The sequence below is a fragment of the Chelonia mydas genome, chromosome 4, assembly GCF_015237465.2.
Source record: "Chelonia mydas isolate rCheMyd1 chromosome 4, rCheMyd1.pri.v2, whole genome shotgun sequence".
NCBI classification, from domain to species: domain Eukaryota; kingdom Metazoa; phylum Chordata; order Testudines; family Cheloniidae; genus Chelonia; species Chelonia mydas.
The window spans coordinates 124,826,250-124,843,206 of NC_057852.1; the positions used below are offsets into that span (position 1 = coordinate 124,826,250).

A 16,957-nucleotide genomic window follows, 5' to 3' on the forward strand; every position below is an offset into this window, starting at 1 on the left:
AATTTGGTGGGTTTGGGGCGGGGCTCTTGCCTGGGTGGCAGCTGCTGTTTGAACCATCTCCTCTCTGCTGGGGCAAGTTGCCTGCAGCAGCTGCTTCCACTTTCCATTTCCCTCTCTATAACGGTAGTGTGGCCTGACAGAATGTACTTGTTACAGAATATCTATGGGTTTAATGAGGTTGAAACTTGGCAACTATCTCTCAGAAAAACACTGCCAGGAGTAAACATTTTTCAGATGGTTTAACGCAGTTAATGAGCATTTTTTACTTTCCAGATCGTAACATTCTTTGTATGAAATGTATTGCCTGTTGTTACTTACAAACTTGTGCAGATTTTTTTAATTGAAGACAGTCTGGTTTGCACCAACTCAGGATTATCTTCAGTCTGCTTTCTTTTAAGTGGTATTTTCTAAAAGGTGATTTGGGAAAGATTTGATTGCATCACATATTCTGTGTGTAGCTAACCTGCGTCTTGCTCTCAGGTCTGGTAACTGGAGCAATTTAAGTGGGTCAGTCATAAGGAGCCATATAAAAGTAAATTCTACTAACTGGGGCACAAGCAACTAGAAAAACAGATGGCGCCAAAAATAGTTTATTACCAAGCCCTAAACATGATTATGTAATTTTTTCTTTAAAAATAATGCAACTATAAATCCTGCTGGAAAGTAGTAAATACTGAATTAACTCCGAACTACTGAGTGTTAGAGCCTTTTGGCTGCTTTCCAAGCTTGGTGTTGCCCTTCATTCACAGGATCGACATTTAATTTCTTAACGGGAAACCTGAAGAATTCATCCTTTTTGAATGGAAACATAGACACGGTGAGCTTGAATGAGTAGCTACAGGCTAAAGCGTCACATTGGAATGGAATGGGAGCTGTGCTTGATGAGATCCTGCTAGGTTGCAGCCAGGATGAATCTCGGGCCTTTCTTTTCAGCAACGCATGAACAATCAAAGGCCCCCTTTTTATCTATTGTTACCAGGGAGGACATCCATTTAAAGTTCAAATTCCAGCAGGCTTGGGAAGAAGGAAAGGAGATAGCAGTAGGCCAGGCTAGGAGATGATAATCAAGCATCAAAAGTGAGCTGAAGACAAGCCAGCACTTTGTCCTCTGACAGGAGAGACCAGGCTGGGGGTACTTAGTTTTGAATGGGGGCTTGAAGTTTTTTGCAATCATGAATGAAGCACTACTGAGGTGGCAGGCACAGAGAGCATCTGGCGCTTTGCTTTCTTTGCATCAGCAGAGTGGATCACAATGTTGAAATTAGGCCCAAAATGGCATTTAATGAAGTGAAGCCTCTGTGTTGCAGGCCTCCCTGTGCTCTGACTGCAAAGGACAGCCCAATAGTGTATGATCTGGGGACAGCGAGGAAAGGAAATCTCATTAAGGATACTGTTTTTCCTTTTACAAATGTCACTTGTATAACAAATGTCTTACAGATAGCTGGCCTTCTCATAAGTGTTCAACACCATGTAGCCCTCCGTCAGCCCTGAAAAGCAGTACTTAAACTTACAGTACTTTGTTCTGGAAGTGTGCTCATAAGAGGATGAAGCTTAATATCCGATGCAGATTTACTGTTCCTCTTTGGCAAGTTGCTATAAGTACAAGTAAGAATTCATTGTTGAAATAGCTAATGAGTACCAGACCAGCTGCATTTGACCTTATGTGAAAAGGAGCTATCCATAAACTCCCATGTAAGCTTGCAGGCAGCTGTGTGGGCTTTTTAAATTAGTCAGTGATAAACAAGTTCATGCCAAGCCTGTTTGGCATGTATCAATTCTTAACTTGATTCATGGAAGGATGAATAAGATTTAGAACATTGGCAATTTAGATTTAGAACATTGTTAGAATAAGGTTCATTGACAATGTATCCATGTATCAAGTTAAGAATCATGGTACAATATGCCAGCTATGAGATATTTTCAGTTGTTGTTTCCAAGCTTGTACCCAAAGGGCTATGTTGATGGTCCTGGTTCTGTCCGGCTGGGGCTGAGGAGGTGGCAGAGAGAATTATTGATTTCCCCCCTCCCCCCCGTCTGGGATTAAAGAAGTTATTCAGCAAGTTTCCATCATTAATATGGAAAACCACTTTCTGATTTCTAAAAGTAATTTGGCCAGAATGAAGGTCAATTATTAAGATCCTTCGAAACTCAAGAGAAATGAGTTAATTGTACCACTTACTGAGTTAATAATTCAGTGGAATTCTTTAAGTTATGAATGAAGTATTGGGTGTGGTGTGGTAATGCAGTTGTTTAGTTCCAGAATGAAAGAGCTTCATTCATTTTGAAAACAGGCTGTCTTTTTTCTTTTTTTATATATATTAGAAGGTATTCAGTGTAAAACTGTACTGTAGGAGGTGTACTTTACTTGCTTTTGACTGAAGTCACTGCCTGAGCAATTTCTTCAGAAAGTGCAAAAAAACAAAACACAAGCGTTGCAAAGCCTACAGCGATTATAAAAATACATCCTGTAGGGAAATACCTCACTGAATCAGTTTAACTGTCACGTCGTCTGTCTTTCTGCTAGACTTGCATTGCACAGACCGTTTTCTGTTGTACATAGATACTGGCACTTAGGTAAACAGATGTCTCAAATGTACCGGAAGATACTCAGCTTAATTTAGCCTATGCCAGCCTCCTTTATTAGACTTTGATTTTATCCACTGGATTTTTAGAGTGGGAAATACTAGTTTATTCATGATTATACATTCCTTTTCTTCAAAATGAACAAACCTGAAAGACACTTTTTTACACCAGTAAAAGCTACTCCTTGTAAATATTTGTAACCCATTGATATAGTCGGATATTACTATTTGAAAGTAACCTAGCTATTTCAAAAAAAAATAACTCTAAGCATTGGCATTGGCCTTAATTAGATATATCAAAGTGTTTGAGAATAAACAGAATGAGCTATTTATATTTCTGATAGTGACTGATAGATAATTCTGTTTGCAGTCATATGTTGCGAACTGGTGTGGTGAAAAACTGGCATTCAAATAAGTGACTTCCTACTTTTAATAAGTTTGCTTTTACTAATAAAATTTGTTTCCTTTTGTTTGAGTTAGGATAATGAAATCACTAAAATGTTCTTTCATGTTTCATTGTTTTCCACAATAAAAGAAAGTAAAGAAATTTCCCGTATTAATGCATGAAATTTGGTAGCGTGGACTATTTACAGCCTTTTAAAAACATGAATTATGTGATATTTAACATTTTATGTACAACCTTTCATCCAAAGGCTCCAAAAGTGCTTTACAAACCAAAGGGAGGAATCATGAAGTTGGACAGCTGGTGCACAGCACACTGCACTTCAGTAGGTGATTGAGACAAACTCTTGCCATTAAGAGAAATGCCATAGGAATTCTAATGTTCACTCAAAACAGGCAGGATCTTTATTGTAAAGTCTTACCTAAAAGAGCCTGCCTGCCTTCCTCCTTTTCCCCAGCCCACCATGAACAAGTATGTTATCCATTTGGCTAGCACAAAGGATAAATGACCACTTGCCTTGATTTGTGAACCTTGGCAAGGGAATCTATATATCCAAACATCCTACTCTGTCGGGTGCCAGGCGCCCTCAGCACCCTGTGACTTCTGAACCAAGAAAGGATATCTCAGAACAACATTGTTCTAAACCTCTTTAAAAAGCACAGATTGACCTGGTACTGAAATGCCATTGTCTTTGTGGCTTCATGTTAACTAAGTTGTCTCAAAACAGCCCTTGTCAGAAAGCGTTAATATTAGATATAACAGCTATTGTATTTTAGTTTATAGGTGCTAGATATAGTGAACATACTGGACATGTCCATTGGGCATCTTTCCCTTTACGCAGACAAATGTAACTTGCTCAGTTTAACTTTCCTCTGGAAATAATCAGTGGCCCTGGTGCACCTGTAGTTTGGATTAACAGCCAATAAGAATTCATTTTGAAATGTCCTTTTTTAACTTAAGGTGAGCAAAACATTCCTAGCATCTTTGCTTTTTAATGCTTATATATCAAGAATATATAAATCTGATTTTCTTTTTGTACCCAAAAAAAAAAAACTAAAGGATGAAATTGCTTCCAGGCTGTGACCTTTTTTTTTCCAGCTGGGAGTGAATTTTATGGCCTAATTATAAAACCCTTTAAAATGCTGGTTATAATAGAATACCGGCACAACCTAATAATGTAAGTGAGGCTGACATCTGTCAGTAACTAATGAGTGCAGTTTGAAGTTTAAAATTCAAAGTTTACTTTTGTAATCTGGTATAAATCTTTCCAACAGATACATGTCAATTTAATATTCACAGCTAACTTTACTGGTCTGTTATATACCTCACCCTTCAGTAAACTCTGCAAAAAAAGTACAAAATAATAGTTTTAATAACGCATAGGGATTTGAGTCTATGGACTTCTGAGCATGAATGGGATGGTTGTAGCTATGAATGCATGAGACTATTAGTGTTGCTAAATGTGTCAGGTATAGTAGAAGATGCATAGTCCTGCATAAAAGTAAAGATGACAAATGTAAGTGGTAAGAAATAATACCATTTGGCAATGTTCATAGACCTAAGGGATCAAATTCTGTCCTCATGTCAGAGGACAAAGGCAATGGATTTACACCAGTGCTAAATACGGTCCAAATCTGGCACAATGTTCAGTGTGAACATGAAAAACAGTTTTGACAAATTATTTGTAAGTTTATAATTTTTTTGTCCTTTTTATTTAGAAATAGTTTCAGTTAAGGATGATTCATTAGTGTCCAGTAAAATACTACTTCATTGCAAGTTTCCTCTTAGCGAGTTAGCTATTCTTATATTATGAGCTAAGTTATATTCACTCAAATGTACTGCACTCTGAGGGTGGGGGAAGCGGGACGGAATGTGTTGTACGTTCTTTGTAAGTTTTTATCTTTCTGAATAGGTAGCCAAAAACATACATAATACAACTCCAGTGGAAAATTATGGCAGTGTTGGTTTTGGATCCTAAAGACCAATACTGTTACCTGCTACTGCTGCAAGCAGTCATTCTCTTGTTGATCAATATCCATATATTGTTCAGAAATGTCAGCCTAGAGCAATCGTAGAGTGTATTCTCATCTCTGTGTAGAGGGATTTGTCAGCATAATTCCCTCATGCAAAACAATGTGAATATACCCCTTTGTGTCAAGATACCCATTCAAAAAACAAAAACCAAAACGCAGATAGACTGGAGAGAGGTCAATTTATATGAGTTTTAAAGATACATGTTTTAAGTGTAATGCTAACAATAGTAAGCACTACAAACACGTTCTTTGTATCTGTGAAACTGGAAATATGATCTTCATGAGTTAGTGTCTTAAATGATAAATGTGAAAACTCTTATGCTTGAAGTGAAAGATGTGAATTACTAAATCAGATGGGAGAGGGGGAAACCTCCCTATAAACTTAGAAGGGAAGGGGCGGGGGGGGATTTGAACAGTTTTTCTTATGTGATTTTTGTGACTGAGCAAATGACTGCATAATTTTTCTTTATGCAAAGATTGGTTTGCAGCAGAAACCTTTCAAAAAAGAAAAGGCCTTTTTTTCTTCTGTCAGAGCCGGTCAGGGTAGGGGTTGTCTCATTTCTAAGTTTGCACAGCACTCGGCATAGTTAGGCCCCAGTCCCAAATATAAATAGTTTAATAACATTCCAGTTTTTTGGCTTGTCCATCGTTTTAGGAGCTCTGCAGAAGGTGGACTCTTTGGTCAGGTGGGGAGCAGTAAAAAGTAGCAGTGGCTCTCATGGGCCACTGTGGGAAGTGGGGCTGCTCTGCATTGCCCTCTTCTGGGCCATACATGGTTCTGTGGACACTCCCCGCCTTCGTCTGCAAGGTTTGGAGTAGAGTATTCTGTGCCATAAGCTTGGTGTCAGTCTCAAAACAATCAAATGACAAAATGGCAACTCAAGACTTGGCCGTGTGCCCATTTAGACGGGGTGGGGGGGGCGCAAGGTGCCAAAGGCAAGCAATTAATTACCATGCTTAGGGCAAGGCCCTGGTGTGGGTCTGGGTTAGCCCTGAGGAGCTCTGTTCCAGTCTCACCCAGCTCTGTCCCTGAGCAACAGCAGGCATGCCTTCTTAACTGGCCTGCTGGTTCTTGATTGGTCAGTATTTTTTTTTTTCTTGGCCCTTCCAGGCCTCTCGAGGACTGTTTTGGTGGTGGTCCAGTATGAGTGAATTTTCCTTGGGTGGGGAACTGAGGGGCAGAGAAGGCCTGATGTACTCAGTCACACACCTCCCCTGCAGAACAGGCCCAGGACTCTGATCTCTTCCCTTCTGCAAAACATCAGTCCCAGGAAAAGAAGTCCACATTCTAGAGCTGTGAACTTGGCCGGTGCCATACACAAAAGACATATGGTTGTAATGATAGATACTACTGAGTAATGTATTAGTGTCCTTCCTCACTTGCAACCATTTAAGGGCTGCATGGTCTGTTACTAGATCAAAGGAAGCCCTAAAAGATAATATTGTAAGGCCCCTACAATCCATTTGATGGCCCAGCATGCTCTTGGTGGTGGAGTATCTGCTCTCCTATGGCTGCAGCTTCAGGGTTATACACAGTATAGGATATTCCACCCCCTGAATGTTTTTTGACAGTATTGCTCCCGGTCCAACTGTGGAAGTATCCATTTGTAACATAAACATGAGTGAGAAGTCCAAATACTGTCACACAGGCTGTTGACTGAGGTTATCCTTATCTTGGTAGAGGCCTTGGGACAACTCAGTGTAACCTGGACAGCTTGAGATGCATTGGCTTTCTTGAAGTCTGTCCGTGGTGCAGCAAGTGTCATGAAATGGGGCATGAACCTTTGGCACTACGTGGCTAGACCCAGGAAAGCCCACACCTGCTTCTTGGTGGTAAGAAGTGAGTCTTTCTCAGGGCCTTTGCCTTGTCCTGTAGGGGTTGAACCCAGCCATTTCATATGAGATACCAGAGATGGTGGTTTCCAGCATCCCAAACTGGTGATGTATCTCACCTGTCTGGAAATTCTTCTCCACTTCGCAAAGTAAGTAATTTTGTAGTTCAAAGTGGGGAAATTGGGAGTCCTGACTCTCCTGTGCAATGATTCTATTAATCACCACATGCCAATTGTGTGCCTTTCTAATAGCGTCATCTCGTTCCTAAACCAAATCAAAGGTCCTAGTTGGTGGTACCATTGATTCACTGTCAAGAAGTGTTGTCCCAAGGTGATTCTGTTGACTTGCCAGCTGCTAAGTCTGTTCGTTGCCAGGCCTTCCTGGCTCCTTGTTGCTGTTTCCAAGTCTTGCGATGCAGTGGGCCATCACAAAGGTCTCACATGGCAGTTGGAAAGATGTCAGACAATCAGACTGGAACAGTACCCGGGTTCTCTGGGTGACAGAATAGTAGCAAGGAGAAATGTTGTTGTCAGTCCCTTTAGATTATTTCCCATGGCAAGCTGGGGACTATTCCAGTTCGAAGAGTTCCAGTCTGGTTCCCTATATTCAAATGCACCCAGGCCATAGGGTAGGTATGAGTGGGGACACATGCATTGGGTCATCTTGCAACTCTTCCAGATCCAGTAGAGTCTCACGGACCAGGCTGTAGGAGCATCCAGAATCTATTAATCCTTTTTCTGTTTGTCCCCCAAGCACTACTGTAAATGTCCAGCAACACCTTTCGTGGCAAGGGCTTACTTGCTGAGAGACAGGTTTCAGTCTATGAATGTTACACTGGACCAGATCATAACCAACCCCAGAATGCCTTTCAAAACCTCTTTCTCTCCTAGGCCATGTGGCCTCATGCCGTTAGGTCACATCTTTTGCAAGACTCCACCTTCATTGCTTATGATTGTGGCTTCAAACTGTGTACTTGCCAAACCAACAGTCCACGAACCCCATAGTGACTGTTCCCACCAAAGTAGTACGATATCCCTGTCATGGTGGAAGAATCCCCATCAGGCTTGCGTCAGCGTTCCCTTCATCGCCTCCACACAAGAAAGAACAATAATTATTAACGCATGCCTGTTGGGTTTTGGAGCTGCCCTGGACAACCATACAGCGTAAGGCACCTGGACACCTTGAGAGTAGAGGATGCAATCAATGTTCTCAAACTACAAGCAGTTTGAAGGGCTTGTGAAACCTTTCTCTTGTTCATTCAAGGTCACTATGCCCTAAAAATGTCAGACGACAACATCGTGATCTATTTTCTACATTAACAAACAGGCAGGAGTGAGATCTGTCCCCCTGTGCGCAGAAAGGTCAGTCTGTGGAACTGGTGCATTGGCAACCAGATTACACTGTCAGCTGTCTACTTCCCAGGAAAGCAAAATGTGCTAGCAGACTGTCTCATCAGGCGCTTTGCAGTTGATTGTTAGTGGGAGTGCTCCTCAGTGGGACTTGAACTTTGTTCTCTCCATACTAATTAAGCGTCCTTTTGAACATTTAACTTCTTGTTCCACCTCTCTCCTATACAAGAGGGTCGCATTCCTGATAGCCATCTCAGCCAGCAGGGTTGGTGAGCTTGAAGCGTTGATGGCAGATCCTCCTTACACTATATTCCATAAGCATAAAGTTTTGTTACATTGACACCCTAAATTCACCCCCAAAGTAGTCTGATTTTTACCTGAACCAGTCTATTCACTTACCTGTGTTCTTCCCAAAACCTCACACATGCTCAGAAAAAAAAAAAAAAAGGGTTCCATTCTCTCAATATTTGGTGAACCTTTAGCCTTTTACCTGCAGAGAACACAAACAATCAGGAAATCCCCTACATTATTTGTTGCCATAATGGAAAGGGTCAGAGGTCAGCCTGTATCCTCTCAAAGAATCTCGAAATTGATCTCAGGCTCTGTTTTTCTCTATCAGCTGTCTAACCTTCCCATATTCATTGGATAAGAGCTCTTTCCACAAGAGCGCAAGCAACATCTATGGTGTTGCTTCAAGAGGTGCCTCTACTTGATATTTGTAAGGCAGCTATGTGGCACTCAATCCACACATTTGCTAGACACTATGCCATGGTACAGTACTCCTCTGCCAGTGCATCTTTTGGAACAGCAGTCCTTTGTTCTGCTCTGCCATCTATGACCTTGCACCCTCCTCCTATTTGAGTACTGCTTGTCCAGTCATCCACAGTGAAATGCAGATAGGGACCAGTACTTGAAGCAAAAGAGAAAGTTACTTACCTGGTAATAACTGGAGGATCTTTGAGATGTGTGGTCCATACCTGCCCACCTTCTCGTCTGCTTCAGATCTTCTCTGACTTGTGGTGAAGGAACTGGAAAGGCGGTTGGTCTATCCTGCCTTCTATCTCCTGATAGAGTGCATGTGTCACCGCAGTGGAATACAGATAGGGACCGTACATCTCGAAGAACCTCAAGTTACTAATAAGTAACTACCGTATATACTCATTCATAAGCTGAATATTTTTGGTAAAAATGTGACGCATCAAAGAGCGGGGGTCAGCTTATAAATGGGTCTACACTAAAATTTGATGATTTTAAACTCTATAAAATCATTGAATTGAATATCTAATACATTGTCATTTTGTTTACCTGGAGCGTCTGTAGGAATGGAGCCGCTCGGCTCCCTGTGTCCGCGGTTCGCCGTTCCCAGGCAATGGGAGCTGCGGGAAGTGGCACGAACCGCGGCCACAGGGAGCTGAGGGGCTCTGTTCCTGTGAACGCTCCAGGTAAACAAAACGTCCCGACCTGCCAGCAGCTTACCCTGATGGGCCGGGAGCCAAAGTTTGCCAACCCCTGAAATATAGGGTCGGCTTATGAAAGGGTCATACCGTTTTTTACTATTTTTACCTATCCATCTTGGGGGGTCGGCTTATAAATGAATGGGCTAATGAACGAGTATATATGGTAACTTTCTCTTACAAATCAAAGTGGCAGTTTTATGCCCAAACAGTTTTTTATAAGTTTTAAACTTGAGAAAATGCATTTCCATCTGAGTCTTTAATTTTAAGTTTTGAGCCTGGAGTGAATCTTCAGATGCTATAAATCACTTTCTTAGAATTTTAAATTAACAGAAATGTTAGTAGGTTCCAAACATTCAACACTGCAATGGATAACCTTGTTTGTATTTTTTCCTCTCCTTGTTTTCTGCACTTTTTGTGGACGGTTCCACCTTTCTGCCAGACTGTAGGGTCAAGAATGCCTCTTGTATTTGTTTTGCACAGTGCCAGCCATTTTGAGAGTGCATCACTGATGATAATGACATTGTTTGACTCAAACATCGAAGTCCTTATTCTCAACTGTTAGTGCAACCTCATATGCTTCAATAAGTATGCAGGTGTAAGAGTGGAGAATCAGGCCACCTGTGTGCATATGGTTTTTGCACGATCATTCTGTTCGATGTGGCGTAGCTGTTAAATTAGTATATCTGCTTTTATTTGGTGTGAGCTAAAATTGCTTCTACTGTGTATAAAGTAAAAGCTGCAGTGATGGGATGATATGGGATCAAATATTTCTTGAAATGTTTGAAATCACTGGAAAATTCAGAGATCTTTGTAAACACTTTGGGGCACGAACTGCAGCCTACTATGTTTTGTCTGTCATAATAGACAGAAACTGGTACAGAGCTCCAGCATGGTGGAGGTCTCTGGGTGCCACCACAACATAAATTACTAATGCTTGCATATCTCTGATCTTGATTTTTAAATGGAAACTTTTTAAAGAACAAGTTTTGTAGTAATGTGAAATGTATGATAAAAGTGGCTTACGATAATTTATAGGCATCTCAGTTGCATTCATTAGTAATTACCATCATTGTAATTAGGTGCATAAACTACTTCATGAAAGGTGAACACTTTCCCGACACAAGCTTGACTTTTAGAGAGATGCTGGATTCTTTCTGTGGTGGCTTGATGGAAATATTGATGTAAAGGTGGTGGGATTCAGTTTGCTTCCCTGTGGAAGTTTGTTCTTAAGGAAAGGCTGACAATCAAAGAACACCTTTTTCCGCAGTCCTCACAAGACAAGATCTGTGCAGTTGAGCACAACAAGCCTGGTGGGTGTTATGTAGGCTTTATGGCTAAACTTAAATTGTGAGCTTCCTGGGGCCACAATGATATTGTCTAAGTGCTGTATCAGTAATTTCTATAATATTTTGTTAAAATGGTGCCTTTCATAGAGAGGAGAGGATAGCTTGGAAAAAGCAGCATTGCCAATTCCAAGCATTCAAGAATCATAAATCAGGCCACAAAATACCATGAGATTAAAAAATAATTGGGGGAGAGCAAGGGGGAGTCTTTTAATTTGCCTCCTAGTTTTTGAGCCTTTAGAGTTTGTTTTCAAGCTTCCCTCCATTCCAGTGAGAGCTAGAAACCGGCTACTTTTTTTTTTTTTAGAATGAAAGTTGAGATTCTCATGTAATAACAGTGCTCCAGGAGCAGGGGCTTTAAGAAAAGCACAACATCTTGCAAGATAGTGGTGAGAACTGGGGCAACACTAAGTACACGTGGGATTTATGAAAAACTATATTTAGCCTTTCAGGGAGAATGGACTGTAACAAACACATTTCTGTAATACACTGTGGGTTTTTAAACACCGCTAAGGACATGGCTAAATTGAATGTGTTATGTAAAGTCATGTAGCAAAACGTGCCAGTGAAATCACTTATTAAAACAAAAAACTTCAGAAGTGTATAGTGACTTCCTGTGAAATTTCTGAACCAGAGATTCAGAAGTGCATGCACACATCAGCTTGCTTTCAAATTCCTGTGGCCCTAACTTGCTTATTTGGTTTGAAAGCAAGGGTCTAGGGATATTTTCTTTTATTTCCTTCTCCCTCCATTGTTTCCTACACAGAGTTTTAATATTCAGACATTTTATAACCCTACTCCTTCTAAAACTCTCTTTGAGCTTCTTTTCTTTCTTTACACAAAAGAATACTTTTGGCTGATTGAGTTCCATCCATTGCCAACTGTGGGTTCTTTTGTTTTGTTAGTCCAGCATCCTTTATAAAATGAGGACCATTGAGCAAGTACTCACTGACTCCCCACTGAGCATGATTGTGCTTGAAAGGTGTGGTACTGTACTGGTGTAATATGTAAAGCTTTAGTTAGAGGGGTTTGAATGCATTTCAGGGTCTACCTTTTTTGCTTTGTGAAAAGTAATGAGATTGTGCTTGAGATAATAAATCCACCTATTTTTAGTTTGGTGTATAAGTTTGTGACAAGTGGGTGAACAAAGAACTAGCTGAATGCACTTGCTATTGTGTTGAAACCAACCAAAAGTTCCCATTCAAGTGGTTTCAGTGCAGTATAGCTAACCGGCAATTTTCTGTTTTATGTACACAAACCTAGAAAGACAACTGTGCTTAGTTTTGATTTATCTGTAGTAGAACTTGAATAAAGCTGACTGGAGGATAATTCAGGGGTTCAAAAATCCCTTTCCAAAAGCATAAATAAGTTTTTGTTTCTTTGTTTGAAGAGGAGCAGTAACCAGTATCTACCATAAGACTTAAAGGGCTACCTAGAAAATACTTTTTTCCCTCTGTCTGGAGACAGATAGCAGGAAATGTTTTCACCATTTCAAAGCAGTAGGCTACAAGTAGGATTCAAGTATCCTTAACGCCCATTTCCTTGCTGTATTGCAGTAGTTCTCAGCCCGCGGCCCCCTGTGGGGGCTGCGAGCAGGTTTCAGGGGAGCCGCCAAGCAGGGCCAGCATTAGATTTGCTGGGGCCCATGGTAGAAAGCTGAATCCAGGGCCCTGAGTCCCGCCACCTGGGGCTGAAGCCATAGCAATGTAGCTTCGCAGGGGCCCCTGTGGCATGGGGCCTCAGGCAATTGCCCGGCTTGCTACCAGCTAACGCTGGCCCTGGCTTTTATAGGCAGAAAACCAGTTATTGTGGCACAGGGTGGGCCGTGGAGTTTTTATAGCATGTTTGGGGGGGCCTCAGAAAGGAAAAGATTGAGAACCCCGGCTGTATTGCATTATTGAAATTTGCTGTTTTAAAATCAGGTGTCAATATAAATGAACCCCCATATTCCCTCTTCATATACAGGATATAAAAATGTTTGTTTTCAGTAACTGTATGTATATAGATTGCTATGGATCAATTAAGGACCTGAAGGTGGATCATAGAAATTTCATACAGATACGTAAAAATACACATGATCTGCTTATAAGTATCAACATAAGGAACAGAAATGTGATGAGAGCTCTTCAGCCTCGCAGACAAAGATAAGATCTGAGGGCTGGAAGTTGAAGCTAGACCAATTCATACTAGAAATAAGAGGCAGAACTTTGCAACAGTGATGGTAATTAACCACTGGAGCAATTTACCAAGAGTTATTCTCAATCTACCAATGAAAAGCCCTAGATAAGAGCCTAGTCGTCGTCGTCATCTCTGGAAATCTTTAAATAAAAATTGGATGTTTTCCCAAGAGATGCTCTAGCTCAGCCACAGCTATTGGACTCGAAGCAGGAATTAATTCATGGCATTCCTATGAGCTGTCTTATGCAAGAGGTTAGCCTAAAAGATCACAATGGTCCCTTCTGGCTTTAAAACCCGTGAATCTGTATAACAATGTGGAGAGAGAATCTTTTTGTATCGGAGAGCACTCCACCTCCAAATTCTAATAACATTGCTGTTCAACCAGCGTAATGCTGTTGACTGCTGCAGAATTATGCCAGACTTACTCCAGCCAGAGAAAAATGAATCAAGCCCACTGTACAAATAATGGTAGCAATCAGAAGCCTACTCTTGAAGATTTGTTCCATGGTAGCAATATGATTTGGTGCAGGTTGCCATGAGATACAGTAATAGAATTTCAGTGGTCTCTACTGTGCAGCAAAATCTCACTGAGGTCCTGTATAAGAGTACAAAGTCAGTGAAGCATGTTCATCTTAGTAGTACTATAGTCCACTGACTTTCATCCGAGTTGTGCTGTAAAATCATTCTAACATCTCACACATTATCTGATTCTTCTCTCCCCCCTCCCCCCCCCAATTGAATACACTGGACCCTCGCTAGAACGTGCATCTGTATAGCGCGAATTCGCATATAACATGGTCGCAGCCATGGATCCCAAATTTAGTTACTTTAATTGCGGTTCATTTTAACACGGTCCCCGTGTTAACACAGTACTGTGCATGGATCCCAAATCCCGTTTTCTAGCGAGGGTCCGGTGTGCTTTAATCCCTGAATGTGCTGGATTCAAGTTATGCATATCTAGGAAGTGACATGAATTAGAGTAGTGAGCAGGGGGTTGAATGTGAGGGGAGCACCCAAGTTCAGTGATTTATATGGTCTTGGGCAAGTCGCTTCCCCTCTGTGCCTCTTTCCCTTCTTGTAAAATGGGAAAGAAAATCTACCTTCCTTCCTCAGTGGTGGTGGGAGGGCTAGTTAGTAAATGTCTGTAAAGCTCTTTAAATATGTAAAGTTCTTTCTAAAAGGCATCCTGTGCCAGACACTGGTAACATAATGATTGTGTGTACAGTGAGAAAGAAATTGTATAAAATTCTCAATGAGGAATTAGCATAATATACTGTGTAATATTGATAATTACTCATCAGTGAATAGATGTGTTTTAAAAACCGGGTTTTTAACAAAGAATGAAAGCTAAACTAAAAACACTGAAAATTTAGAGGGGTCCTTAGTCTTTGTCCATGTGGATCCAGCTTATGGTGTGTGTGCGCGCCTCATGCATGGGAGATCAGAACCTTTTGACACCAGTGCCCTTTGGGGCCATACCAGTGCCCTGCATATCTGTGCGCATTTCTCACCTCACCTGTTCTGCATCCCTCCCCCTACGTGAGGGTGTATGGGGCAGAGCAGCTTCTACCACCTTTCGCTTCACTCGAGCTCAGCAGCCTGTGTGCAATCCCCTGAAGTACCCTTCATCGAGTCAATTTAGAATCATTCAGTTACTTTGCTTAGCTTACTGACAACTTTCTTTGCTGCTCCTTCTTTAAAATGTATTTTTTCTTCTACTTGGTATGAGGTGCCTTTCCATCTTAAGGCCAAGACTAAACCCCTCCAGGTTCAAGCCAGGCCTTTCATGTGATGGAGTTACTCTTTTAACTGAGGGACACAATCAGTGTCTACTCTCTGTGCGAGAGAGCAGTGTGCTGCTGATTTTTACTTAAACCAAATCATTAACCTCTTATTCTCTTTCCCCAAGCACCACTTAAGCCTGGGATAAACCAAGTTCTTTAGTTTAGATACTTCCAGAGCCTGCCTTTATTATTTAGGTAAAGCCATTCAGGAAATCAACCTGTTTGTGACATTTAAGGAAGGCTGTAAAAGATCAGATCATCCTTCCCAGAGATTCAAATGGATCACTCAGTATGTTAGTCTTCTAGTAACGAGTAGATATGGCCTTCCCTCAGTCATCAGGGCCCACTCAGCTAGAGGCCAGGCAACCTCTTCAGCATGTCTAAGAAATGTTTCTGTATGGGTCATTTGCACTTGGAGCTCAGCTCATACCTTTACCAAACATCATGTCCTGGATTTGGTGACTAGATCAGATGCCAAATTGGGAACAGTGGTTCAGAAATCCTTATTTGGCTAGCTGTAGCTAGGACATCAGACTCTCATGTTAAGCTGGAAATTGCTAGCTAGTCGTAAGTGAGATCCATGTGAACAAAACATCTGAGAACTGCAGTTACTGCACAATAAATAACTTCTTTATTTCCCAAATGGATCCCATTTGCAGAGTTGCTGTAAATTCTCTCCTTAACCACTTTCCCTAAACATTTGAAGGGGTGGGCAGGATGTATGTCTTTTCTATTGCTTTTGGTTAATATATATTTTTTTAATTACAGACTTTAAAAAATTCAAAGAGTCTTTGCTCCCTTGATTATGAAGAAGATGATGATGATGATGACGATGACGACGACACACAAATGAAGACAATTGTGTCATCCCCATGTGATTCACATGACTTTATGAACATCACCACCCCTGGTTCCAGTCCAGTGAAAGAGCAACTGGATGAAGTAAGGCATCATGGGCCATGCCAAGTTGGCTTCAATGTAAGGGATTATAAGAAAGCAGCTGCAGTATGTGAAAGTGATGAGGACACAAGTGATTGTGAAAGCACTGAAGAGGGCATCTTTCCGCTAGACTGCGGGGACTTGGATCTAGAGCAGATTGAAAACAACTGAGGCTCAAAGTTGTGTACTAGAATCAAAGTTGTTCTAAATTAAAATGATTAGTGGATTACCTTTGCAATGCATAATCCATGTCCCTGAATCTCTGTATTGCCTATCTTGGGCCTGTGTTAGAAGAAATGTTTCAGGTGGGGGAAAAAAAAGAACCATTGTTACCTGTTTATAGTCTATTGATCAGTATATGAACAGCAGCAAAAGACAGCTGGAGGTTAAATGTTATTTTGAACATTAAGGAGTAACTTTGATTACAAATTTCCTAACAGATATTTTGCATTTTTATGGCTTTTACAGTTCGGGAGAAAGCATCTCTATTTTGAAATGAATTTTCAGAAGGGCATTCTATAAAACTAAATCTGTCTACAGTGATTCTGGTGTGGGTATATGTTCCATTTGTTAAAGAGCTTAATGTGAAAAGTGAGTTGCATAATTAAACTGGTAATAAACGATTGGATATCTGGAGATCTGAACACTTAAGTATCTGGTTGACAACTGGTCCAAAATACTTAACTGTCTCCTTATACAGTGAGTGGTTATAAAACTTCATAACATGTACAAATGGTTTTTCATACATTCAAGACTTTTTGATCAAAATGTAGTAGTGACCTTAAAGGTTAACATTTTTCCATGATTTTACTACTTGAATTGTTTTCCAGCCAGAAGCAATGCTAATTTAGGTGGGTTAAAAGTGCAAGTAGCTGCCCACCTTCTTGGTCATTATTATGTTTTCTGTGGTTCAGAAGAATGTACAAGAGCACTTGAACTTTTAAACAGGGACTTTGTAATGATCAGTTCCCCAGGAGGTGATCCCTTCAGCAATACTAGAAGGAAACTAGTCCTTGAATTAAATAAAATGACATTTTGCTTTGCATTTGCATGTGT

The 16,957-nt window shown here is 40.8% G+C and overlaps 1 protein-coding gene across 15 annotated transcripts in view; it reads left to right on the top strand.

Annotated features, from left to right (window-relative positions):
* FAM53A (family with sequence similarity 53 member A) overlaps positions 1 to 16,946 on the top strand; it is a 100,217-nt gene extending 83,271 nt beyond the window's left edge. For all 15 annotated transcript variants that reach the window (XM_043544830.1, XM_037898244.2, XM_043544832.1 and 12 more), the window contains one exon: positions 15,731 to 16,946. In XM_043544830.1, coding sequence (XP_043400765.1) covers positions 15,731 to 16,072 — 342 coding nt within the window. In that variant the 3' untranslated portion in view covers positions 16,073 to 16,946. The remainder of the gene's footprint in view (positions 1 to 15,730) is intronic.
* Positions 16,947 to 16,957: the final 11 nt, after the last annotated feature.